Below are 22,856 nucleotides of genomic sequence, written 5' to 3' on the forward strand. Positions count from 1 at the left end.
CCTGCAGCTGAGATGACTGATGACCAATAATTCCAATTATCTTCCTTTATGCTAAGTATAACTCTAACCAACAGAGTGTTTTCCCCTAATTCTCATTGATTTAAATTTTGAAATGACTTTTTGGTGCCACACTCACTCAAATGCTGCCTTGATACCCAAAGCAGTCACTGTCCCCTCACCTCTTGAATTCAGCTGTTTTGTTCATATTTGGATCTAGGCTGTAATAAGCCGAGAAGCTGAGGGCCCCAATAGAATCTAAACACAGCATCAGTGAACAGATTTTTTTCTTAGTAGGAGCAACTTGATAGCACTCCTATTGACATGTGCCATCATTTTGTTAATGATTAAGGCAAGACTGATGGGGTGGTAATTGATTTGTCTTCCTTTCTCTGGACAGGACATTGCTGGACAATTTCCCAGCGGTTTGATGCCAATGCTGTAGCTGCACTGGAACAATTTGGCTAGGAGTGCAGCTATGAAGTGCAGTGCAGAGACACCCGAGTTGCCATTCAGGGGAGAGTTCCATGTGTTTGACCGAATGATGATGAAGGAATGGGAATAAATTTTCAAAGTAGGATGGTGTGTAACTTGGTGGGAAACCTGTAGGTGGCATTGTTCCCAAGTGTCTTTGCCATTTAACTTCTCCTCAACAGACACACAGGTTTAGAAGATGAGGGCCATATCATTTTAGTTGTATGGGAGATAATGGGAATAATTAAAACTAGTGCAAGTGGGTCAGCTGCCTGTTATACAGTGTTCCAAATTATTATTTCATTAGAGCAGCCGTAGTGTTGTATAGGAGCAGGCTGAGGCTAGACAGAATAGTTCTTTCTGTTTAATTACATTTCAGATACATTATGCTAAACTTATGCACACATTTATATATGAATATGAATATATACATGGTCAGTGCAGAGGATGTTTGTCAAGCATTTCAAAATAGGCACAGCATGCCCTGGTCACCTCAACAGAGACAATTCAGTCACAGGGGCAGCTCAGTGGTTAACACTGTTGCCTCATAGCACCAGGGACCCGGGTTCAATTCCACCCTTTGAAGACTGTCTGTGTGGAGTTTGCATGTTCTCCCCGTGTCTGTGTGGGTTTCCTTTGGGTGCTTTGGTTTCCTTCCACAGTCCAAAGATGCGCAGGCTAGGTGGATTGGTCATGCTCGGTTGCCCATAATGTTTAGGGATGTGTAGATTAGGTGTGTTATAGTGGGATGGGTCTGGGTGGGATGCTCTGAGGGTTGGTGTGGACTTGTTGGGCCAAATGGCCTGTTTCCACATTGTAAGGATTCTATGATATTAGACAATGGTCATGAGAGGCTGAATGATTTTCCGAAGTGCTAAGTTTCCAAGATCCAAGTGACATTATTCTTGGTAACTGAAAAAATATCTATTCTCACCAGATATATTGGCTTTAAAACACATAGTTGAGCATGGTCTTATTAATTTCAACTACGGTAGCCTTGAGATATGGTAGTCAAGAGGCTTTGTCAACTGACTAAAGCAGAATTTTCAAAATCATTGAAAGATTTGGACAGAATATATAGGAAGAAATCATCCTCATTGGCACAAAGGTACAGAATGCAGTATGAAACATTCATAACAAAATGGGTGAATTGTTAGCACAGATAGAAATAAATATGAATTATAGCCATTACAGGAGATATAGTTGCAAGGTGACCAGGGCTGGTCCCTAACTATTGAGGGAAATCTGACATGATGAAATTACAGAAAGCTAGGAAAAGTTGATGAGGTAATCCTGTTAATTAATGATGCTAATTGTACAGCAGTGAGGGATTAATTGTGTTCAAAGGAGCAAGATGTAGAATCAGTTTGGTAGAAATAAGGATTAGGAAAAATAAAAGGCTATGTGTAGAAACAGTTTATAGGGCCCAAACAGTAGTTACACTGTAGGACACATTTTACATGAAGAAATGAATGGGCTATGTAAGAAGGATACCACCATAATAATCATAGACAACTTCAATCGACATGTAGATGGCGCAAACCAGACCAGCAAATGTAATCTAGAAAATGAGTTCATAGAACGCATTTGAGACATTTCTTAGAGCAGTACATTGTAGAACCAACCAGAGAATAGGCTATTTTGGTCTTGGTAATGTGCAATGAGGCAAGATTAATAGCTTCATGGTAATGAAGCCTGCAGTTAACAATTATCATAATATGGTTGAAATTCAAAGTGCAGAAACTTGGGTTTAAGACTAGCATTTTAAATGTAACTTTAATGGTAGGAAAGCAAAACTGGTTAAAATGGAAAGGGAATTCAGGCTAAAAGGCAGGATAGTAAATAAGCAGTTGCAGACCTTTAAAGAAATATTTAACTCTCTTTGGAAGGATGAATCAACTATGGCTAAATAATGAAATTAAGGATAGTATCAATTTTGTGAGGGGTAGAAGTGGGTCAAAAGATTGAACAGATTTTTAGGAACAGCAAAGAATGACTCAAAAATAAAGGTTTGAGAGACAATTAGCAAATAATATGAAAACAGGTTTGAGTTTCTACAAGTATTTAAACAGGAAAAGAGTAACTAAAGCCAGTGTTAGTCTTCTAGTGTGTGAAGTCTGGGGAACTGAAAATCAGGAAACTGCAAAAGTGTTGGACAGGTATTTTCATAGAATCATAGAATCCCTACAGTGTGGAAACAGGCCCTTCGGCCCACAAGTCCACACCACCCCTCGGACCATCCCACCCAGAATCTGTCTGTTTTCTCTGTAGAAGTCTTAGAAACCTTCCTAACGATATTTGAAATTCAAGAAATAAAGGAAAAGGAGGCACTTAAAACAATCACCATCAACAGAGAAAATGTTCTCGGAAAACCATTAGAACACAATCTTGCAAATCCCCAGCATTAAGGGGCCTGCATCCTATGATTATTAAGAAGTAGATGCAGAGGTAGTGGGGGCATTGATTATAATTTCCCAAATCCCTAAGATTCTGGAAATGACTCAGAGAATGGTAAAGTAGCTAATTTAACAGTATTATTCAAGAAAGGAAGTAGACAGAATATGGGAAACCATAGGCCTTTTGGCCTAACATCTGTTACAGGAAAATTGTTAAAATCTATTATTAAGGAAGTTATTACAGGATACTTAGAAAATGAAAACATGATCAAACAGAGTCAATGCAGTTTTGTGAAAGGGAAATTGTGTTTAAGTAAAGGATCAGAGGTTTGTTCTTGAGAAACTGACACACAAAGCAGATAAAAAGTCACCTGTGGGTTTGTTGTACTTAAATTTCCAAAAATCATTTGGTAAACTGCCACATCAAATATGAAAAAACAAAATAAACACTTACAGTGTGTGGGGTAACATATTAGGATGGACAAAGGCCTGGTTCACCAACAGGAAGCAAAAAGCAGGGACAAATAGGCCTTTTTCCAGTTTGCAAGCTGTAATTAGTGGAAAGTCACAGGGATCAGTGCTGGGACCTCAACCACTTAAAATCTACATTCATGACTTGGATGTAGAGATAGCTACATTTGCTGATGACACCAAGATGGGTAAGAAAATAAGTTGTCAACAGGAATATGGAAAGGGATTTAGATAAGTTTGGTGAGAGGGCAGAAATTTGGGTTTGGGAGTATAATGTGGGAAAATGTGAACTTTTCTGCTTTTACAGGAAAGTTGGAAAAGTAGAATGATATTTAAATGGAGAGAGATTGCAGAACCTTGATAGTGCAGAGAAATCTGGGTTTACTGGTACTTTAATATCAAAATGTTAGTTTGCACATACAGCAAGTGATGAGGAAGGCAAATTGTGTTTATTGCAAGAAGTAGTGTAATATAAAAGAGTAGGTTTTTTTGCAGTTGTACACGGCCTCGGTGAGATTGCATCTGCAGTACTATGTGCAATTTTGGTCCCCTGTAATTGTGTGAAAAACAGTTTAGAAAAGATTCACCCAACTCATTCCCGGAATGAAGAAAAGTGTAACAGGCTGGGCCATTGGATTTGAGAAGAATGAGAGGTGATCTTATTGAAACCTGACGGGACTCACCTTGGTGGATTCTGAGAGGATGTTTCACCTTGTAGAAGAAACCAGAACCAGCGGATGCAGTTTAAGATTAAAAGGACGTCTATTTAAGCAAGAGGTGACAATTTCTTTTTTCTCTTACAGGGTTGTAAATCTGTGCACTTTTGTTCCCCAGAAATTAGTGAAGGCTGAGTCATTGAATTTAATCAAACTTGAGCTAGGTTGATTATTTTTGGGCAGGACTAGATAGTTAGGTGGAATTGAGACCACACCCAGATCAGCCATGATTTAATTGAAGAGCAGAGCATCTGTCAGGGGCCAAATGGCCTCCTGCTCCTAGGTCATTTCTTTCTAATGTAACCAGAGGAGTCCAATTTAAGGATATTTGCAAAAGCCAAAAGAGGGAAACTTCATCATACAGTGAGTGGTTAGGATCTGGAATGTGTTGTCCAAGAGTGTGGTATAGGCTGACTCAGTGGAGCCCACAAAGCAGGAGTGGGTCAAACATCAAAAGAAAATAAATTGTAGAGTTATTGGGAAAGAGCAGGTGAGTGGGAGAATTGCATTGGCAAATGCAAAAGCGACATGATGGGCCAAATGGCCTCCTTCTGAGCTGGAATTCAATGATACCATGAAGGTGCTTTCTGGACATTTCAGCTGATAATGTGAATTGAATTCCTCAAGCCATGTTGGTGTAAGGGATGAGGAATGTGCTTGACTCGAAGATAGATATGTGTTCTTCAGGCGGTTCATATTTTTTCCTGTGCATTATGTTTCGTGACTGCATCAGCCTGAGAGTTATTCTGCAATGAGCTGGTTTTAAGCTGTTTAGGGAAGAAACCAGACACAGCCACCAAACTAATTCTGAACAGCAACCATTGTAATTTCCAGAAGCTGCTGCTAATTTATGGGTAGCAAGTACCCACAAAAAAAAATTATGATAAATGAGCAGGAAATCTTATTTTGGTTGTGACTTTGGTTGAGAAATATTGATTAGAGCACTGGGCAAACTCCAACACTGGATCGTTTAGGTACAGTTGAGGAGGGAAAGGCAGGATTTTTGTACAGCGTTCTAAGAAGATGAGGAGCTGCCTCGGCGCTGCAGTGAAAGGGCAGCTGGCGTTAGAGGGCAGACTGATCACTGCTGTAATCTCAGAGGTGACAGTGTTACAGACAACCAGTGGTACCATCTTCTCACGTAGAACACATTCAATTACTCACCGCGATAACAAGGTGTAGAGCTGGATGAACACAGCAGGCCAAGCAGCATCAGAGGAGCAGGAAAGCTGACGTGACCGGCTCCTCTGATGCTGCTCGGCTTGCTGTGTTCACCCAGCTCTACACCTTGTTATCTCAGATTCTCCAGCATCGGCAGTCCCTACTATCTCTGAATCAATTACTCACCGCCACCATTTTCATCTGAAAATGGCTTACTACGTGAATAAATGTGCTTGGTCTTTTAGTCCATTAGGAATTCAAGTTGTATTAGTCAGCAGCTAAAATACCCTGGGCATAGTGTAGATTCCAGAACTAACCAAAAGCAAAATTCTATTGTTTGTCCGCTGCACTTTACTGTGCACACAATTCTCACCAGTTCGTGCGAAATACGGAATCACCTGTGGGAGCCGGCTTTTGTATTCACCACAACGGAATGTTTCTGGGGTGGGGTGGGATGGTGCGCCAGACTCCTGGCTCCGTTACAATGTGCGCAGGGATTATTTTAATGGTGCTGTGACCTTAAAACTGTCTCGTCGCTTTGTTAATGCGGTGGTGGGGTTATTTTTTTTCATTAACTTGTGATCCAGAGGGCATGTGGACCCCGAGTGGCAGGTTTACACCGACACACCCCAACCCTACAGTGAGTAAGATCTCCCCGCTTCGATTGTCCGTGGATTCCATTTTTAATTAGCGATTGTTCCAGATAATCCCCTCCCCCGCTGAGCCTTGGCTACAGTTACACACGAGATAGACATGTAATGGAAGAATATGAAATAGTCAAGTTAGCAAACTCTTACATCACACCTTGTTTCTTTTTATTTGCAATTTAACGGTGCCTTTTATGCTGTTGCAAACTCAACTTCTTGAGTTTAAAATCCTGTCTTTCTGCGTTAACACGGTCGGTGTCTTCCAATGAAGTCATCTCTATATCATTAACAGCCCTCGCATTTGCTGCTTCCTCCCACAAAATCATGCGTTGCAGATGACTGACGCGGTGGAATTAGCGATGGCGATTTATCATTCACCGGATAGACACAAGAAAACACTGGGAAACTTGCGAGGCTGTGTTTGAATAGACTTGTGAAACTGCATTTAAAGCCCTTGTGCTCCCGAGGACCATGTGGGAGAATGATGACAAGGGGAGATTTTTGGTGGAGTTTTTTTCCCCATAAATTCTCCTACATTCCGTATTATGTATCATTGCCCCCCGTCCCTGTTCTCCTTATACATTTCTCATTTTTTATGCCTTTAGCTCTTCCTCCTCTTGTTTACTCCTCTGTCTCTTTCCTAGAATCTACTGTCTTTCACCTCTTTATCCTCTAATGTCCTCTTTCTCTCTATCACTTCCCTTGACTTTTTTTTTAGAAAAAGAGAGATAATTGGCGAACGGGGCTCACTGACTAATCCGCGATCTCTTTGTTCTGATGAAGCCACTTCTACCTTTGCCCTGGGCCTCCTCAGAAGCCACCACGCTGTCATCTGCAGCTGGTATTTCACACCCTTGTAATCGACTTCCCTCTTTCTTTGAGCCTTATTAACTGATATATATATATATAAAAAATTAAATCTAAATGCTTCGCGAAGGTGGTTGGGAACCGATACTCTGATTCTAGCTCAAGTAACTGTTACCCATTTTCTTGACAGTACAATCCGCCAGGTCATGTAGGAACTGACACTTGGAAAATGCATCTGTGAGCAAACTATAAAGCGCTCCCAGTCTCCAGGCAACGGGGCAAGTCTCTACGGTTGTCATGGCATCTCTCCATTTCAATGACGTTTTGAATGAAGTGTTTCTTTATCTCGCTGGAGCCTGAAAAGCTTTTTTAGAAATTGCAGCTTTCAGTGAATCTGGACTGAACCTGACGGAGTGCCAAATTCTCCTTCCCCGGGATAATCCCTCTCTCTTTCTAAAGCCTCCTCCGCTTTACAGCAACCCCCAACCCCCAACGCCATCCCTCCCACCCCCAGCCCAGTTACGGCCAATTCTTTGTCCAGTACATCAGAACTGACACCAATTCAATTTCAGAAGTCACTAGGCGACCGGTGCATGCAAATATCGATTCGGTAATTAACAAGACGCAGCAAAAAAATCCTATTGCAAAAGCAAAATACTCGGACTGCTGGACGTCTGTAATTAAACAGAAAATCGTTCAGCGGGTCTGGGACCATCTGTGGAGCGAGAAATAGAGTTAACTTTCTGAGTTCTGTGATCTTTTAACACAACTGGGAGAAGTTAGGGATGTACAGTCAGAGTCAGACAACTTGGAAACAGACCCTTCGGTCCAACTAGTCCACGCCGACCAGGTTCCCAAACTTAAACTAGTCCCACCTGCCTGCGTTTGGCGCTCTAAACCTTTCGTATTCTTGTACTTATCCAAATATCTTATAAACATTATAACTGTACCTGCATTCATTACCTCGTTTGGCAGTTCATTCCACTCACGAACCACTCTCTGGATAAAAAATAGTTGCCCCTCGTGTCCTTTTTAAATCTTTCACCTGTCATCTTAAATATATGACCTTCTAGTTTTGAATTCCCCCACCTTAAGGAAAAGACCTTTGCCATTCATCTTATCTATGCCCCTCATAATTTTATAAACCTATATAAGGTCACCCCTCAACCTCCTACCCTCCAGTGAAAAATGTCCCAGTTTATCCATCCTATTTTTACGACTCAAATCTTCGATTCCCGGCAACATCTTGGTAAATCTTTTCTGAACCCTCTCTGGCTCAATAATAACCTTCCTACAACAGGGCTACCAGAACTGGACACAGTACTCCAGAAGTGGCCTTGCCAACGTCCTGCGCAACCTCAACATGACATGCCAACTCCTGTGTTCAAAGGCCTAAGCACTGAAGACAAGCATGCCAAACACCTTCTTAACCACCCTGCCTATTTGTGACACAAATTTCAAAGAATTATGTACCTGAACCCCTAGGTCGCTCTGTTCTACAATACTACCCAGGGCCCTACTATTAATTATATAAGTCCTGCCCTTCTTTGACCCAATTGATCAAGATCCCTTTGTAATCTTAGATAACCTCCTTCATTGTTCACTACACCACCAATTTTAATGTCACCCGCAAACTTACTAACCATGCCTCCTATATTTTTGTCCAGATAATTTATATAAATGACAAACAAAACACCCTCTGTTTCCTACATTAAAGCCAATTTTGTATTCAATTGGCAAGCTGACCCTGAATCCCACGTGATCTAACTTCACTAACCAGCCTATCATGCGGAACCTTATCAAAGGCTTTTCCAAATTCCAAGTAAACAACATCTAACACTGTGTTCTCATCATTCTTACTTGCTCAAGAAACTCAAACAAGTTAGTGAGACACAATTTCCCTCTCACAAAGCCACGCTGAATATCCGCAATCATTCCTTGCCTCTCCAAATGCATGTAAATCCTATCTTTCAGAATCACCTCCTACAACTTACCAACATCAGACTCAGGGGTCTATCGTTCCCAGGTTTCTCCTTACAAGCCTTATGATAGGTTGTAAGGAAATACAAAGGTACAGAAAGACAGGAGAGGAGGAAAAGCAAACAGGATAGGGTGGAATGCGAGAGAGATTGATGACGCAAGGCAAAGAAAAGAAGGTAACTGAATAAGGAGGGAATAAAGGATGGGTGTGGACCAGATGGAATTGAGAATAGTGATATCTCCAATGTAGCCAGTCGGGAAACAAATGAGCGCGTTAGCTTTGATTTGGGAATGATCTTTGATCTTAAGTATGAACACGTATTGCATGCTCTTTCTCGCCTCACGACTATCCCTGCATTTTTACACTCAGAACAAAAGGGTGTCGAAATATATCGGAACAAGCATTTCCCCAGAATTTACTTACTAATCAATCTATTCAGAGATGCTATTACACACCAGTGGAACAAGTGGGACTGGAGCCTAGGTCTCCCAGCTCACAGGTAGGGGCACTACCACTGCGCTACAAGTGGCCCTAAGTAGGTCAGGTATTCGGTGCGGGTGATGTTTTTATCTCTCTTCCACCGCCACACATCCCCGTCCAGCTCCTACAGGTTCCTGAAGATATTGACTAATCAGCTGGACCTTGGAAAGATTCGAATGTAAAAGCCGAGTTTCAACTTATTTTTCGCTGCTTGTAAAGAGGAAAATACGACTGCACGCAAACGAAATTTGAACAACTTAACAAACGGTGTTTTTTTAAATCGACTGGCACAGAATCGATGGGCCGAAGGGTCTTTTTCTTTGCTGTCAACCCCTATGACTTTATAATGAGGTTAATAAAGGGAATTAAATAAGTCCCACCTTGAGACTAAATACCATCTGATCCCTCAACTCTAGAGTAGCGCGGTTACCTCAAACAAAGTCAGGCATCATACGCCTAAGTAAACAGTCCAGGGCGACCAAGACTCATAATGCCATAACCTGGGTGATCGTCAGGAACTCTATTAGTATGCGGTATCATAGGGATTCTAAATAAAAAACAACAAAGTGCTGGGGAAGCTCAGTATGTTTGGCAGGATTGCTCGGCAGAGAAGCAGAGTTAACGCTTCGAGTCCAAAATGACTCGTCTTCCTATACGGTATTGTATTCCTTTTACCACCATGGGCTTTTCCAACAAAAATGTGCTCTTTTCAATGTCAACATTACGCTGTCGACATGCATCTATATCTTTTTTCAATATTTAGGTTTCCGGGTAATTTACAATAACAGCTCATTGCTTCAACAGAAAAGCAAAATACGGCATATCCCAGAAATGTGAATTAAAAACAGAAAACCCTGAAAATGCCCAACAGGTCTGGCAGAATCTGTGGAGAGAGAAACACAGTCAACCAATACTGTCAAATACAATATTATGACTAACACTTACAAATTATGTTGATCTTCCGAATTTTGTTTAAGTGGTCAACTCATTTTTTTTTTCTGTTTTGTCTGACGGAAACTTTGTACCTTCTTCCAAAATATGTTATACTGTGCCTGAACTCACATCGTTTCTTCAATGTTATCTCAGCTCCAAAAAACAGCAATGTTGGACTTACTGGTCTTCTCAACGTTTAATTTTACACTGAAATATACCTTTTTCACTTGATACATTACCTTGGGTAGGAACCACTTAAAATGACTTTTAGTCAGAGTCATAAAACGCGGAAACAGACCTTTCTGATCAACCAGTCCATGCCGAATATAATCCCAAACTAAACAAGTCCCACCTGTCTGCTTCTGGCCCATATCACTCCAAACCTTTCCTATTCACGTACCTATCCAAGTATCTTTTAAACGTTGTCATTGTACATACATTCATCATTTCCTCAGGATGTTCATTCCACGTGCAAAGGACCTTCTGCGTTACAAAAGCGTATTCTCTTGAAATCTTAAGGTAACTTATCCTCGACACAGTAGCTTATCTCAATGTATCTTATCATTTTCAATTTCACATTGCCAGAGGATTCCTGACTTAGTTTGATATCAGGGATAAAAGCGTTTATGATTAATTTTGGAGGCCGTTATTATACGTCTTTCCAGTTGTGTTGTTTGTCTTGAGGTTAACAAATATTCCTGAATGGGTTTAAAGGATCTCTAAAAGACAACGCATCTCAAATCCAAATCATTGTTCTGTTGTTGATGTGCTAGTTAATTCTTTGAGTGTGTAAAACTTCTCCACTCCTATTCACCAGCTTTTTTCAAAGGTCATTTTTTAATCCTGTGTAGCAATTCTTGCATCAAATAATTAGCTTTGATTCCCTTAGGCTTGGGGAGTTAGAGTTTGATGGAGAAGGTAACAATTCTTTCAATGGCTTCAGCTGATGCAAGGTGACTGGTTGTGATATCACAAGAATGGACCTCCCAGACCCAATGGTTAGTATGTGGGTGATGGTTTGACAATAGGCACAATTTAAGGTATTCCCTTGTGTTCCACTCGTGGAGGAAGTGGTCACATCTCTTTTCTGTTATGGAATCAGGTTTGCCCTGACTTTCCCCCGAGGGTTAAAAAGTCGGACATCATGACTCAGTCAGTTATCAGGCCTTGGTTGCTGATGTTTACTGCCACCCACCAGACGTACCATCAAGAGCTGAAGTTATTAACTGTATGTAGCGTGTGGACTGTGACCTAATAAGATAAGTGTAGATTATTTTTCTAAGAATTTAAAAACTGCTAATTCATAGAATCCTTACACTGTGGAAGTAGGACACTCGGCCCATCGAGTCCATACTGACACTCCGAAGAGTATCCCAGCCAGACCCACCCATTTCCGGTGGTTAATTCACCTATCCTGCACACTGTAACACGGCCAGTCCACCTAACCTGCACATATTTGGACTGTGAAAGGAAACCGGAGCCACCGTGATGCTCCATTCTCGGGTGTAAGTTTGTGTGTCTGGAACTGGAGACCCCTGCACAGTTTCCAGTAATTAGAATTTCGATGGACACGATGGAAGTTGGATTTTCACAATTTAGTGGGTTAGTTAACCTCAATACTTCCAAATTAATTAAAAGCATTTTTAAAAATAACTAGAGATAATACAGAACAGAATTAACGATCAAAGTAGCACGTCCTTGTGAAAAAAAATTAGCAAATGATAGCATTTTTCTTTGCGTTCTTTGTTTTGTTCCTTTCTTTCAGCAGGAGGAGAAAACACGAACTAAATCGTTGCAATATTCTTACACTGAGATAACAAGGTGTAGAGCTGGATGAACACAGCAGGCCAAGCAACATTAGAGGAGCAGGAAACCTGACGTTTCTGAAGAAGAGCCTTCTTCAGAAACGTCAGCTTTCCTGCTCCTCTGATGCTGATTGGCCTGCTGTGTTCATCGAGCTCTACACCTTGTTATCTCAGATTCTCCAGCATCGGCAGTTCCTACTATCTCTGAATATTCTTACACTGATCTTTTTTCTCTAAACGAATCTGTATTTGAAAACATTGACCTGCAGCTTGTGATCACAGAGAAGGAATTGAATCTTACACCTCTTCTTTAATTCCATTTAGTGCTTTTGCTCTTAAAACCAATTTACAGCCAATTTTTTAAAAGAATTCCTATTTAACCACATTTGGAAAACAGTCAATTGCAACTAAGACTTACTGGGTTACCTTTCAAACAGATTAATGTAATCAATTTGTAACTTCTCCATTGGCTGTGATATGGCTAGAGGGTATTTCAACACTTAGACCAATAACCTACTGCACATATACCACTCAAAGTGAATGAATTGTTTTGTCATCGTTGTTGTAGTGGCTAAGGTGCAACCAGTTTGCCCACAGCAAGGACCTATAGACAGAAATGAGACGAATTACAACTTAATCCATTTTGTTTTGGGCGGCGGTGGTTGAAAGTTAAATCAAATTCAGTTCTTCCATTGCTGTAATGAATGATTAAATCTACAGAGCTAATAGAACAAGGGATCTCACTTTACTTCTTCATGAAAAAAAGTTCCCTTCACAATATTGCATTCACCAGGTCAGTAATATATTGAAGCATTTTATTAGAGTACGTATTCACACTCATTGGGTGCCTTTTAATGACATAATTTTGCAACCACCGAGCGACATCAGCAATTGAGAGAAAGGGGAGCAAACAGTAATATTTTTAAAAAAGTTGGTATGTGGCTGAAGAAGACTAATTCGGTAGGACGTAGGATGCTTTTGAAGGCGACAACTGGAAATTGATCAGTCTTATGTTATCCTAGGAGCAGAATTTCCCCATCTCCTTTAATGCCGCGATGTGAACTAGGGGCAGAGGTAATCTGCAAGTTTTTAAGAGACACATAAAACATCAGAAATTATTCCTTCCGGCCAAAGTAATTAACTGAATGAAACGTATTAACTCATTTGGTAAGCTCCCTTCAGCACAGTAACAAAACAAGCTTGACAGAAAGCAAACCATAGCGATGTCCTTTCAGGAGTGATGTTGGTATCACATTACACTGGAGTTCGGTACCGGGTCCACCTTCCTTTGTCATTTGTATAAACGTTTCGGATAAGAATGTAGGAGGAATGGCAGGAAGTTTGCAGATGACACCAAAATTGGTGGTATAATGGACTGTGAAGGAGGTTATCAAAGATTATAAGGCGATCGTGATCAATTGGGTTAGTGGCAGATGGGGTTTAATTTGGATAAATGCGAGATACAGCATTTTGGCAAAACAAACAAGGGCAGGACTTATACAATTCATGGGTAGTATTGTAGATCATAGAGGCATAGGGGCTCAGGTACATAATTCTTTGAAATTTGCGTCACAGGTAAACAGAAGGTATTTAGCACGCTTGTCTTCATTGCTCAGACATTTGAGTATAGGAGTTGGGACGTCATATTGAGGTTGTATAGGACGTTGGAGTACTGTGTGAAGTTCTGGTCGCCCTGCTATAGGAAGGATATTATAAAATTGGAGAGTGTTCAGAAAAGATTTGCCAGTATGCTGCCGGGAAGGGAGGGTTTGAGTTATAAAGGTAGGCTGAATAGGCTGGGACTTTTTTCACTGCAGCATAGGAGTTTGAGGGGTGACCTTACAGAGGTTTATAAAGTCATGACAGGCATAGATAAGGTGGATAGCGAGAGTCTTTCCCTAGGGTGGAGTATTTCAAAACTAGAGGGCATACTTTTTAAGGTGAGAGGAGAAAGTTTTAAAAAGGACATGGTGGGCAATGTGATCACATAGAGAATGGTTCGTGTGTAGAATGAACTGCCAGAGGAAGTGACGGATGTGGGTACAGTCACAGCATTTAAAGGACGTTTGGATAAGTATATGAATAGGAAAGGTTTGAAGGGATATGGGCCAAACCCAGGCAAATGGGACTAGTTTAGTTTGGGAACATGGTCGGTGTGGACTAGTTGGACCGAAGGGTCTGTTTTCATGCTGTCTGACTCTATGATACTAAACAGAAAATGTAACAATCTCCTGTCTCTTGACGTTTTTGTCAAAACTGCTTCCGTCTCAACCTTTCCAAATGACAGCGCTATGAGCAGGGAACAGTTTTGACGGGGAGATGAAAGGCGTTCAGCGGTTTCTCAACAAACTAAGCAGACAGGCTAAGGAATAGCAATGATTTGTTTTAATGTATATATTGTGAGATTGTACACAGTGGCATAGAAAACATCGAACCTGTACATTAGTCGATCAGCGTCCATTAGCAAAAGTGCAAACGGTGAAGGCAGAGGGTTGCAATTAATTATTAGCCATGTTGCTATAAGGCAGTGTAAAGTTGTTATCGTTGGGTTTAGTGAAGCACCGAGATGCATCTGACCGGGCAACTTCAAGGTGCATACAGGTCATTTTAAACGTTTACAACTCAGTATGACAACGTCCTGCTCAATGTTGGAACCCTACCTTCGAAGTGACATGAATTCATTGGCCCAGGATCAATTCTGTCACTTAATTAGGAAGGAAAACGTAGAGGGTGAATATCTTTTTCAAGTCCCCATTCCCATGTACAGATGATGAAAAATGTAGAAGCACAAATATTCCATCTATATATAAAATAAAGCAAAGGTTCACACCGGCAGGTTTGGTTTTTTCCAGTCTGGTGAACACTCCCACACAGTACAGGCGACCTGTAGCAACAGAATTTTGGTTTGTGGGATGGAATTTACGACCAGCCTGGGAGCGCAATCCAGAAACACATTCTGCAGCAGAATCTCAGCGGCTAGGAGAATTATGTTGGATCAACTTATTTAACCATGAGATGAGACAGCTCTGGAGTAGGAGGGACTTGAGGACGCATCTTCTGGCTCGGAAGTAGGGACACGACTGCGGCGCCTCATGCATTCTAATGGGTTAGGACAGCGCAAATTTACTTAATTTATCGTTGACTTTTTCTCCTCCAGTTTCCCTGAGGAAGATTCCATTACTCGGATAAACATGCCTAACGGTGGAGAGACAGCAATAATTTAATGGCTCCTCGTGCCCCGCATAAATGGACCATCCTGCTACTGAAATAAGGGCAACTCAGTTGGGAGTAAGGGATAATGTAAGACAGATATGATAAAAGAGCCTTGGTGGAGGGTATTTGTTAGCGTCTGGTTTAGGTGGGCAATGTAGGACTTTAGTTGAATAACTTATTCAAATATGTTCTGAAGAAGGGTCAATGGACCTGAAACGTTAATTCTGATTTGTCTCCAAAGATGCTGCCAGACCTGCTGAGCTTTTCCAGCAATTTCTGTTTTTGTGTCTGATTTTCAGCAGCCACAGTTCTCTCAGCTTTTATTGGAATAATTTAATTGGGTACGAGGATTGGCGGCAGGCAAATTGCAACCGCACTTGGGAAAGTGGATTTGGAGCGGTTTGCCGGGACAGGTAGGGATGCCTTGTGTCATATAGAAATTGCATTATTAATGCTAAACCCCTTAAATGGCTGTCTTTAATTTTGGGGCGGCGCTGTACAACGATCGAAAAAGAATTGGCTCCTCTTGCGTACTTTCTTTCTCATTCAGTGCCGTGAGGACAAAATTTGGGCGCTGCTGTATTTGGCTGCCAATTCTGCATGTCCCGCTTTGCACCCGACGTTAAAATGCAGCCCCGAGTCTCAGATGGGAAACTCCGAACGAACCCAAAGCCGGGTTGATGCAGGGGGACAGGATATCTCGGTGGCGGTTCACTCAAGTGCTGCTGGAGCTCGGGGTTTGGATGCGAAGCCGGTTTGCTGGATTGGGCTGGACTGAGCCGGTTCCGGGGCTTCCCTAGTGAGAATTGGCGTCGCTGCTAACCATGGTGACAAGCCCCCGGCGAGCCACTCACTTGGCCACTTCTGCTGGCCATTGTCTGAAGTTGAGTCAAAGACCGAAGCTGCCGGAGGGTGGCTCGTGTAGATGTAGGGAGCCTAATCGAGTAGAATGAGGACGATGGTAGCGCCTTCTCAGCCTCCAGCTCGCAGAGGCAGTGTAAGCGATCATTATTGGAACGGAGATAACAAGGTGTAGAGCTGGATGAACACAGCAGGCCAAGCAGCATCAGAGGAGCAGGAAGGCTGACGTTTCAGGCCTAGACCCTTCATCAGAAAATTATTGGAACGGGGTGGCCGAAACCTTTAGAAAACTGGGGTTTAAAAAAATGTGTCGACGTGGCGCGGTGGCAATGTCCCAAGCCCTAGATCAGAAGGCCCAGGTTCAAGCCCCGCCCCTCCCCCGCTCCAGAGGTGTGTAATAACATCTCTTGAACGGGTTGATTACGAAAAAAAAGGTTATTAATCGCGACATTAAAATTGCTCCAACCATCAACACTTATTTGTCATCTCTCACTCAATGATGACTACAGTCCCAGTATGAACGCCGCCAGCAATAATGACTGTCTCCACCACATTCACTGCCTTGGGAATTTGTCACATCCTCAACATATTCTGCATGTGCCACAGTGCGCTAATGTCGCTCAATGAATAATACTGTCTACATTAATACTGTTCAGGCACCACTACTGGCTACATCTCAAGTTTTGTCTCCATCGCCCATTCTCTCTCTTTCTCGTTAATATTGAGCTCGCCATCTGCAGAGAGAGCTGCTCACTCCGGATTGACCCCAGCCGACAGATGGGTATCTGAAAAAAGGAATCACATATGGGGAGGGAAGTGAATCTGTGAAAATAAACAGCAGCCAGCTCCTTGCTCCGAGGCGGCAAAGAGAAGGGTCGGTGGAATGGATCGCCTAGAAATTGGATTGCGAAATCTAACTGGGACAATCTGACACCAAGCAGCCGCATAAACCAGATGGCGAGCTCACTCTGCGCCGAAATTTGTCTCTTAATGAATGATAAGCCTAACTGCACTCAGCAACCAGCGGACAGTACGAACTGAGTACAGCTAGGTTTAGCAATAAGAGACAGATCTCTACACTTAGTCTGGTTAAAGTGTGAAGAGGAGGGCGGAATGGGAGACCTACATCTATGATCTGATGCCAGGTTTGGGTTGAAGCTGTGATGACCGATAGCTAAAGGCGGTGACGGAGACGCATTCTGTCCCTTTCCACATCGAAACATGCGCATGAATCCAGCCTAAACCCCGCACCTTGCACCCCGCCCCCCACTCCGGCCCAGAATGCGGTCCGGAACCTAGGGAGGGCAGAGGCTCGCTCGCACTTTTCACTCAAGACTTGCTGACAGATAGCCCCATTTGCAAATCAAACCGTACAAAGTCCAAGCGACTGCTCCGACGTTTGTTTTTAACATCTAACTTGTTGCAAAGTCTCTGGGAGGTGCGCGTCTCCAAAGATTAAACCAAAGCTGCAGATGCATAAAGAATACCAGTTTTTGTTTTTTCTCTCTCTCGTTTACAATACAAATCCATTAAATAAAAAAAAGACTGCTTGAAATCAGCAGGAGTAAGGAATCGGGTTGGGAGCTCAGGTTTCCCCTGGTTGTCCGATGCTGGTCTCCCCAGGTCATCTGCGTTTTCACACATAATTCCTCTTGTCGTAGTCCCCGTTCGCCGATGCTCTCCTCGGGGCCGTGTACTTGACGGCGAACGATGACTGGTCTTGCTTCGGGGGGCAGGAGCAACAGAGCAGCGAGCCCCCGATGAAGAGGAGAGCGCTGGCCGTCCAGCCAACATAGAGGGCGGCCCCCATCTCCCGTTTCTTGGAGACCGGCACGACCGGGTCATAGAAATCGCGGACGATGGTGTTGGCCATCCAGCAGACTGGAATGAGGGCGAGAAGGCCGGCCACGATGAAGATAGCCCCCCCGCTGATGACAATCCGGGCTTTGGTGGTGATCCCCTCGGTGCAGTTGGTGCACTGGGCGCCCAGGATAGTGACCAGTAAACCGATGAGGCCCAGGATGGAGGCGATGACTGTCAGCGCCCGGGCGGCCTGTTGATCCTGCTCCAGGGCGAGCAGCGAGTTGTAGACCTTGCACTGCATCTGGCCGGTGCTCTGCACCACGCAGTTCATCCACAGCCCTTCCCAGACGGTCTGAGCCACCACGATATTGCTCTCGATGAAAGCCGTGACTTTCCACATGGGCAGCCCGCACGCCAGCATCACCCCGAGCCAGCCCAGGACGCACAGTCCCAGGCCCACAATCTCCAAGCCGGCCGATGGCATCCCTGCGGGCGACTGAGAGGGTTCCAGGCGAAGGCTGCTCAGTGCCGGCGGCTCTCCGCGCCTCCGCTGCGCTCCTGGTGAATGATGGGCATCGCTCCCGCGCTCCTCAGCAACCTCCCGTCCGTCCCTCCCTCCCTCTCGGCTTCACACTGAGACCCCGCGCCCCCCAGCAACTGGACAAGAAAAGCCAAGAGGGCGGGCCGAGCTCACCAATCGCAGCCAAGCCCCGAGCCCCAGTAACCAATCCATGACCAGAAAACACGGAGCGATGCTGACCGCTGCACAGGGACTGTGAGGAAACGGCACCAAATGCAGCACCAAAACCAGGAGAGAGGTCAGAATTCACACCACTCCCCCCTTACCCCGCCCAAATCAAACTCCGATTGTGAAATTTAAATAAAAATGCAAAGACACGTCCATGGAAAAATCTGTGACGATGAAAACAAAGATCAGCCACTGCAAAAAGACAGGACAATGAGCTGGTGTCATGAGGATGACTCTATCCCCCAATGGGCACTGAGTTAAACCCCGTTCTCCGTTATATACAGCCCCAATGGGCACTGCGTTAAACCCCATTCTCGGTTATATACAGCTCCAATAGGCGCTGCGTTAAATCCCATTCTTGGTTATATACAACTGTCTCGCTTGAGCGTCAAGTTAGCGGGGCCGGATATGTTCAGCTGTCTCGTTTGGATGTGAACATAGAGTGAGCAGAGCATCCGTGGGCAGAAGGGCCAACAATGTACATTTATCTAGCGCAGATGTAGCGCTCGGATAAAAGTCTCATGGCGCTTTACAGAGGAGTAGGGGTGGCCGAGCCACAGGGCAGGAATTTCGGAGGGGCGGTTAACAATCAAAGTGTTTCTTAAAGGAGGAGAGGAAAAGAAGGCACGAACGCTGCCTGATCTGCTCAGCGTTTCTAGTGTGCAGTTTTGCTTTAAATTTTCAATACCCATACGTGTATTCTTCTTGTGTTTATTTATTAATTGACAATGATAGAGAGGGGGTTGGAATCATAAGAGGGGGATCAAAAAGGTGAGCAATTTCAGGTCAGTCAGAAAGTAGCCACAGAAGGAAATAAGTGATAAGAATCTATCTATCGAAATGGATTAACGGTGAGATTGCGCACGCAATCACATACATACAGTCACGTACACATTCTCTCACACACACCTTCATTCATTCACTCACTCAGTTACGCACACTCAGTTACATACACAAACTCCTTCATTTACTCACACACAATTACATACACTCATTCACTCACTCTCATACTATTCGTTCACGCATTCACGCACTCATTCATTCTTACACACATTCACGCACACACTCCTTCATTCACACTCATTTACTCTCAAAATCACACTCTCATTCACTCACTCTACAGCCATTCATTGGCACACACTCAATCATGTTCTTTCGCACACGCACACTCAATCACACCCATTCACTCACTCAAAGACACTCAATCACACAAAGGGGAAAATGATATGAATTCACACTTTACTGAGAGAGATAGCAAACCAGAACACGCACTGACCCCCAGGGGATGAGAGCTGACACCGTACATATTTTAAGAAGAATCAATGATAGGAACATGGATATGGGGAAAGTGACGATGGGGGTGCATTGTTATATGGAGAACAGTGAAAAACAAAACCATTTGGAAATGTTCAAGGTAAAAATTATCAGAATTACCAGAAGCCCTACATTCAAGGTCCAAACATTTGTGTGCGCTGTCTTCAGCACTGCATCTAACAGGATTAGATAAATTCTTGCTAGGGCTACTTTGACGCCATGGCAATACTTTTAGCGCCCAGGGAGAGGTAACTCAAGACAATTACTTCACGTGGAGGAGAAAGCGCCGTGTGCGCTTCTGTTTGAAGCCTTGATTACTACTGGTTAAACTTCGGACTTGGGTGCCTTCCCAAAGAGCGATTACCAAGAATCTGCGCGAACTTTATTCGCCTCCCTTGTTTCCACTTTAACAGGGACCAAATGAGGGAAAAAAAGTAAGGAAACCAGAAATCCCCGCTCCCGGAGAACGAACAGAAACTGGAAACGGAACGGCGCTTCCGGAACTTCACAGCGGCTGCTTGTAATTCTGGTGAAGGAAATCCAAGCGGTGCAGACTGATTCCTGTAACTAAAACAGAAATCTGCTGGAAATACATATTAGGAATGACGAGACCCCCAGCCCCAACCCCTGCTCGCCTCCCAGCTTCAGTCTTTTCTTTGTCAGTGTAGGAACCCGGAGTGAGGTCGAGCAGAAGCCGGCAGTGTCAAAAAAGAGAACACGCTGTAGCTTTATTTTGTTCATTATTAAATAAATCCAGCATAAATTTGTCCCTCTGTGAAGTGGATAGTTAGGATATCCTGCAAAGGCCCTGAGGGTTTTGTGTTTTGCTGACGAGGCGACTTAGTGGACAACAGCGACCATAGTGTAGGGCAAGGTCAATGATTCAGAATTTCCTACAGCGTGGAAGCAGTCCATTCGGCCCATCGATTCCACACTGACCCTCCGAAGACCATCCCACCCCGACCCACCCTATCCCTATAGCCCTGCATTTCCCATGGCTAATCTACTTAGCCAGCACATCCCTGGACACTACTGGTCAAATTAGCATGGGCCTGTCCACCTAATCTGCACATCATAAAAACCGAAAGAACGGCGGGTGCGGTAAATCAGAAACAAAACTAGAAATTGCACGGATACTGCCAGACCTCCTGAGCTATTCCAGCAATTTCTGTTTTTGTTTAACCTGCACATTTTTGGACCGTGGGAGGAAACCGACGCAGACACTGGGAGTATGTGCAAACTCCACACGGACAATCGCTTGAGGCTGTAATCGAACTCGGGTCCCCGTGAGGTAGCAGTGCTAACCACTGAGCCACCCAAAAGGCCTCACCTGCCGAAACCTGGCATTGAACCAGGTACCGTTAGATTTTTAGTCTAATGCTCTCCCAACTGAACTACTTCGGCATTCACCGAAGGAAGATCACTGGACCTGAAAGACACTGTTTCTCTCTCTCCATGACGCTGCCAGACTTGCTGAGTTTCTCCAGCAAATTGTGCTTTTGTGGTCAATGGGGGCAGAAGTTGCTGTGTACAGTTGGGGTCTGGGCCGTTACTCAGACCAAGCTCTTCTGCACATTGCCTTTCACGGCACCATCTCCACACCAACAGCTGGATTTTACGATCCGTCCCATAGTCTAGCCCCCTCCCAATTTCTCCCTCATCCATGCAGCCGTATTTTATGCCTGACCTTCTCGGCCTCTGCCCCAAAACCCTGGAACTGACTCGTGATTACCTTCCCTTCCGGGTTCTTTTGTTTTAAAATCCCTCTTTTTGACGAAATTTCCGCGTTTTGGGGCTTTGTGTCATTATCGTTTGATTGCATTCCTCTGAACCCCTTGGAACATTTTCTGAGGAAGGGTCACTGGACCCGAAACGTTAGTTCTGATTTCTCTCCGCAGATGCTGCCAGACCTGCTGAGCTTTTCCAGCAATTTTTGTTTTTGTTTGGAACATTTTACTATGTTAATTTGCTATATAAATACAAGATGCTGCTTGGCCTGCTGTGTTCATCCAGCTCTACACCTTGTTATCCTATATAAATACAAGCCGGCTTTGCTATTGAATCTGGCGATTTCCCTTGCCATTTTAGCCAATAGGCCGAGGAAAAGGAAATCTATGTCTATAACAGATGCCCAAAATATAAAAAACAGCTCCGAGCTGGGGTAGTGAGAGTAAAACTACGGGCAAAATGTTAAGTCAGCATCAGAGGAGCAGGAAAGTTGACGTTTCGGGTCGGGACCCGTATTCAGAAATGGGGGAGGGGGAAGGGAGCTCAGAAATAAATAGAGGAGGTGTGGAGCTAGGGAAGGTAGGTGGAATGGTGATAGGTGAGTGCAGGTAGGGAGTGGTGGGGATCGGTCACTGAGATGGGAGGAGTGGATAGGTGGGAGAGAAGATGGACAGGTTGTGTCAGGTCAAGGAGGCGAGGATGAGAGGGAGGGTTGGTCATGGGATGAGGCCGGGGGTGGGGAGATTTTGAAACTGGCAATCTCCACCACTCCCTCCTCCAAAAGAATTCTAAACGGAGCTATTAACCACTCAATGCTATAAAAGCTAATACTTTAACTGCTGGTGTCACTGGCTTCATGAGCAAGCGTAAGCAAAACTACTCCCACACTGTTGGATACTGTGTTGAATTATAATCATGATCAGGTTTGTTATTCAGATTGAAGTTTGTGAGTTGCAGTAATCTACGTCTGGTGGACTTCGTTTTTACAATGGAACATCTATGAAATGGTTTTGGCTTCGAGAACATGAACGAAACATTTTATTGCCGAACAACATTTGCAAGTTAGAATTAAATTCGTAACGAAACCAATGTAGAACGCCCTCAAAATAACACCCTCTACCTATAAAGGTGAAGTCGCCGTAGTCCCAGTCTCTCATTAGAGAGAAAGGGCTCGGGAGAGGAGGTGTGGAAACTGGTGATAATTGAATTCGAGGGTCACCACGTGTCAGGCGAGGGTAGAGTCCTGCAATGATAACTCAGCCGGTAGGGGAATTATTGGCGTCAGTCTATGTTGCGGACCATCTGTGATCATCCATGCATC

At 43.8% G+C, this 22,856-nt stretch overlaps 1 protein-coding gene and 1 non-coding gene across 2 annotated transcripts; both read right to left on the bottom strand.

Moving 5' to 3' along the window:
• Positions 1-14,238: 14,238 nt before the first annotated feature.
• cldn5a (claudin 5a) lies at positions 14,239-18,364 on the bottom strand. The gene has a single exon (XM_020537409.2). It carries the CDS (start codon positions 18,227-18,229, stop codon positions 17,579-17,581), a length of 651 nt encoding a protein of 216 aa, XP_020392998.1. The 5' UTR covers positions 18,230-18,364; the 3' UTR covers positions 14,239-17,578.
• A 2,774-nt stretch (positions 18,365-21,138) lies between these two features.
• On the bottom strand, positions 21,139-21,211 carry trnaf-aaa. Its single transcript has one exon. It is a non-coding gene; the product is annotated as a tRNA-Phe (tRNA).
• Between the last annotated feature and the right edge of the window lie 1,645 nt (positions 21,212-22,856).

Source organism: Rhincodon typus, chromosome 24 (genome assembly GCF_021869965.1).
Source record: "Rhincodon typus isolate 14 chromosome 24, sRhiTyp1.1, whole genome shotgun sequence".
NCBI lineage: Eukaryota > Metazoa > Chordata > Chondrichthyes > Orectolobiformes > Rhincodontidae > Rhincodon > Rhincodon typus.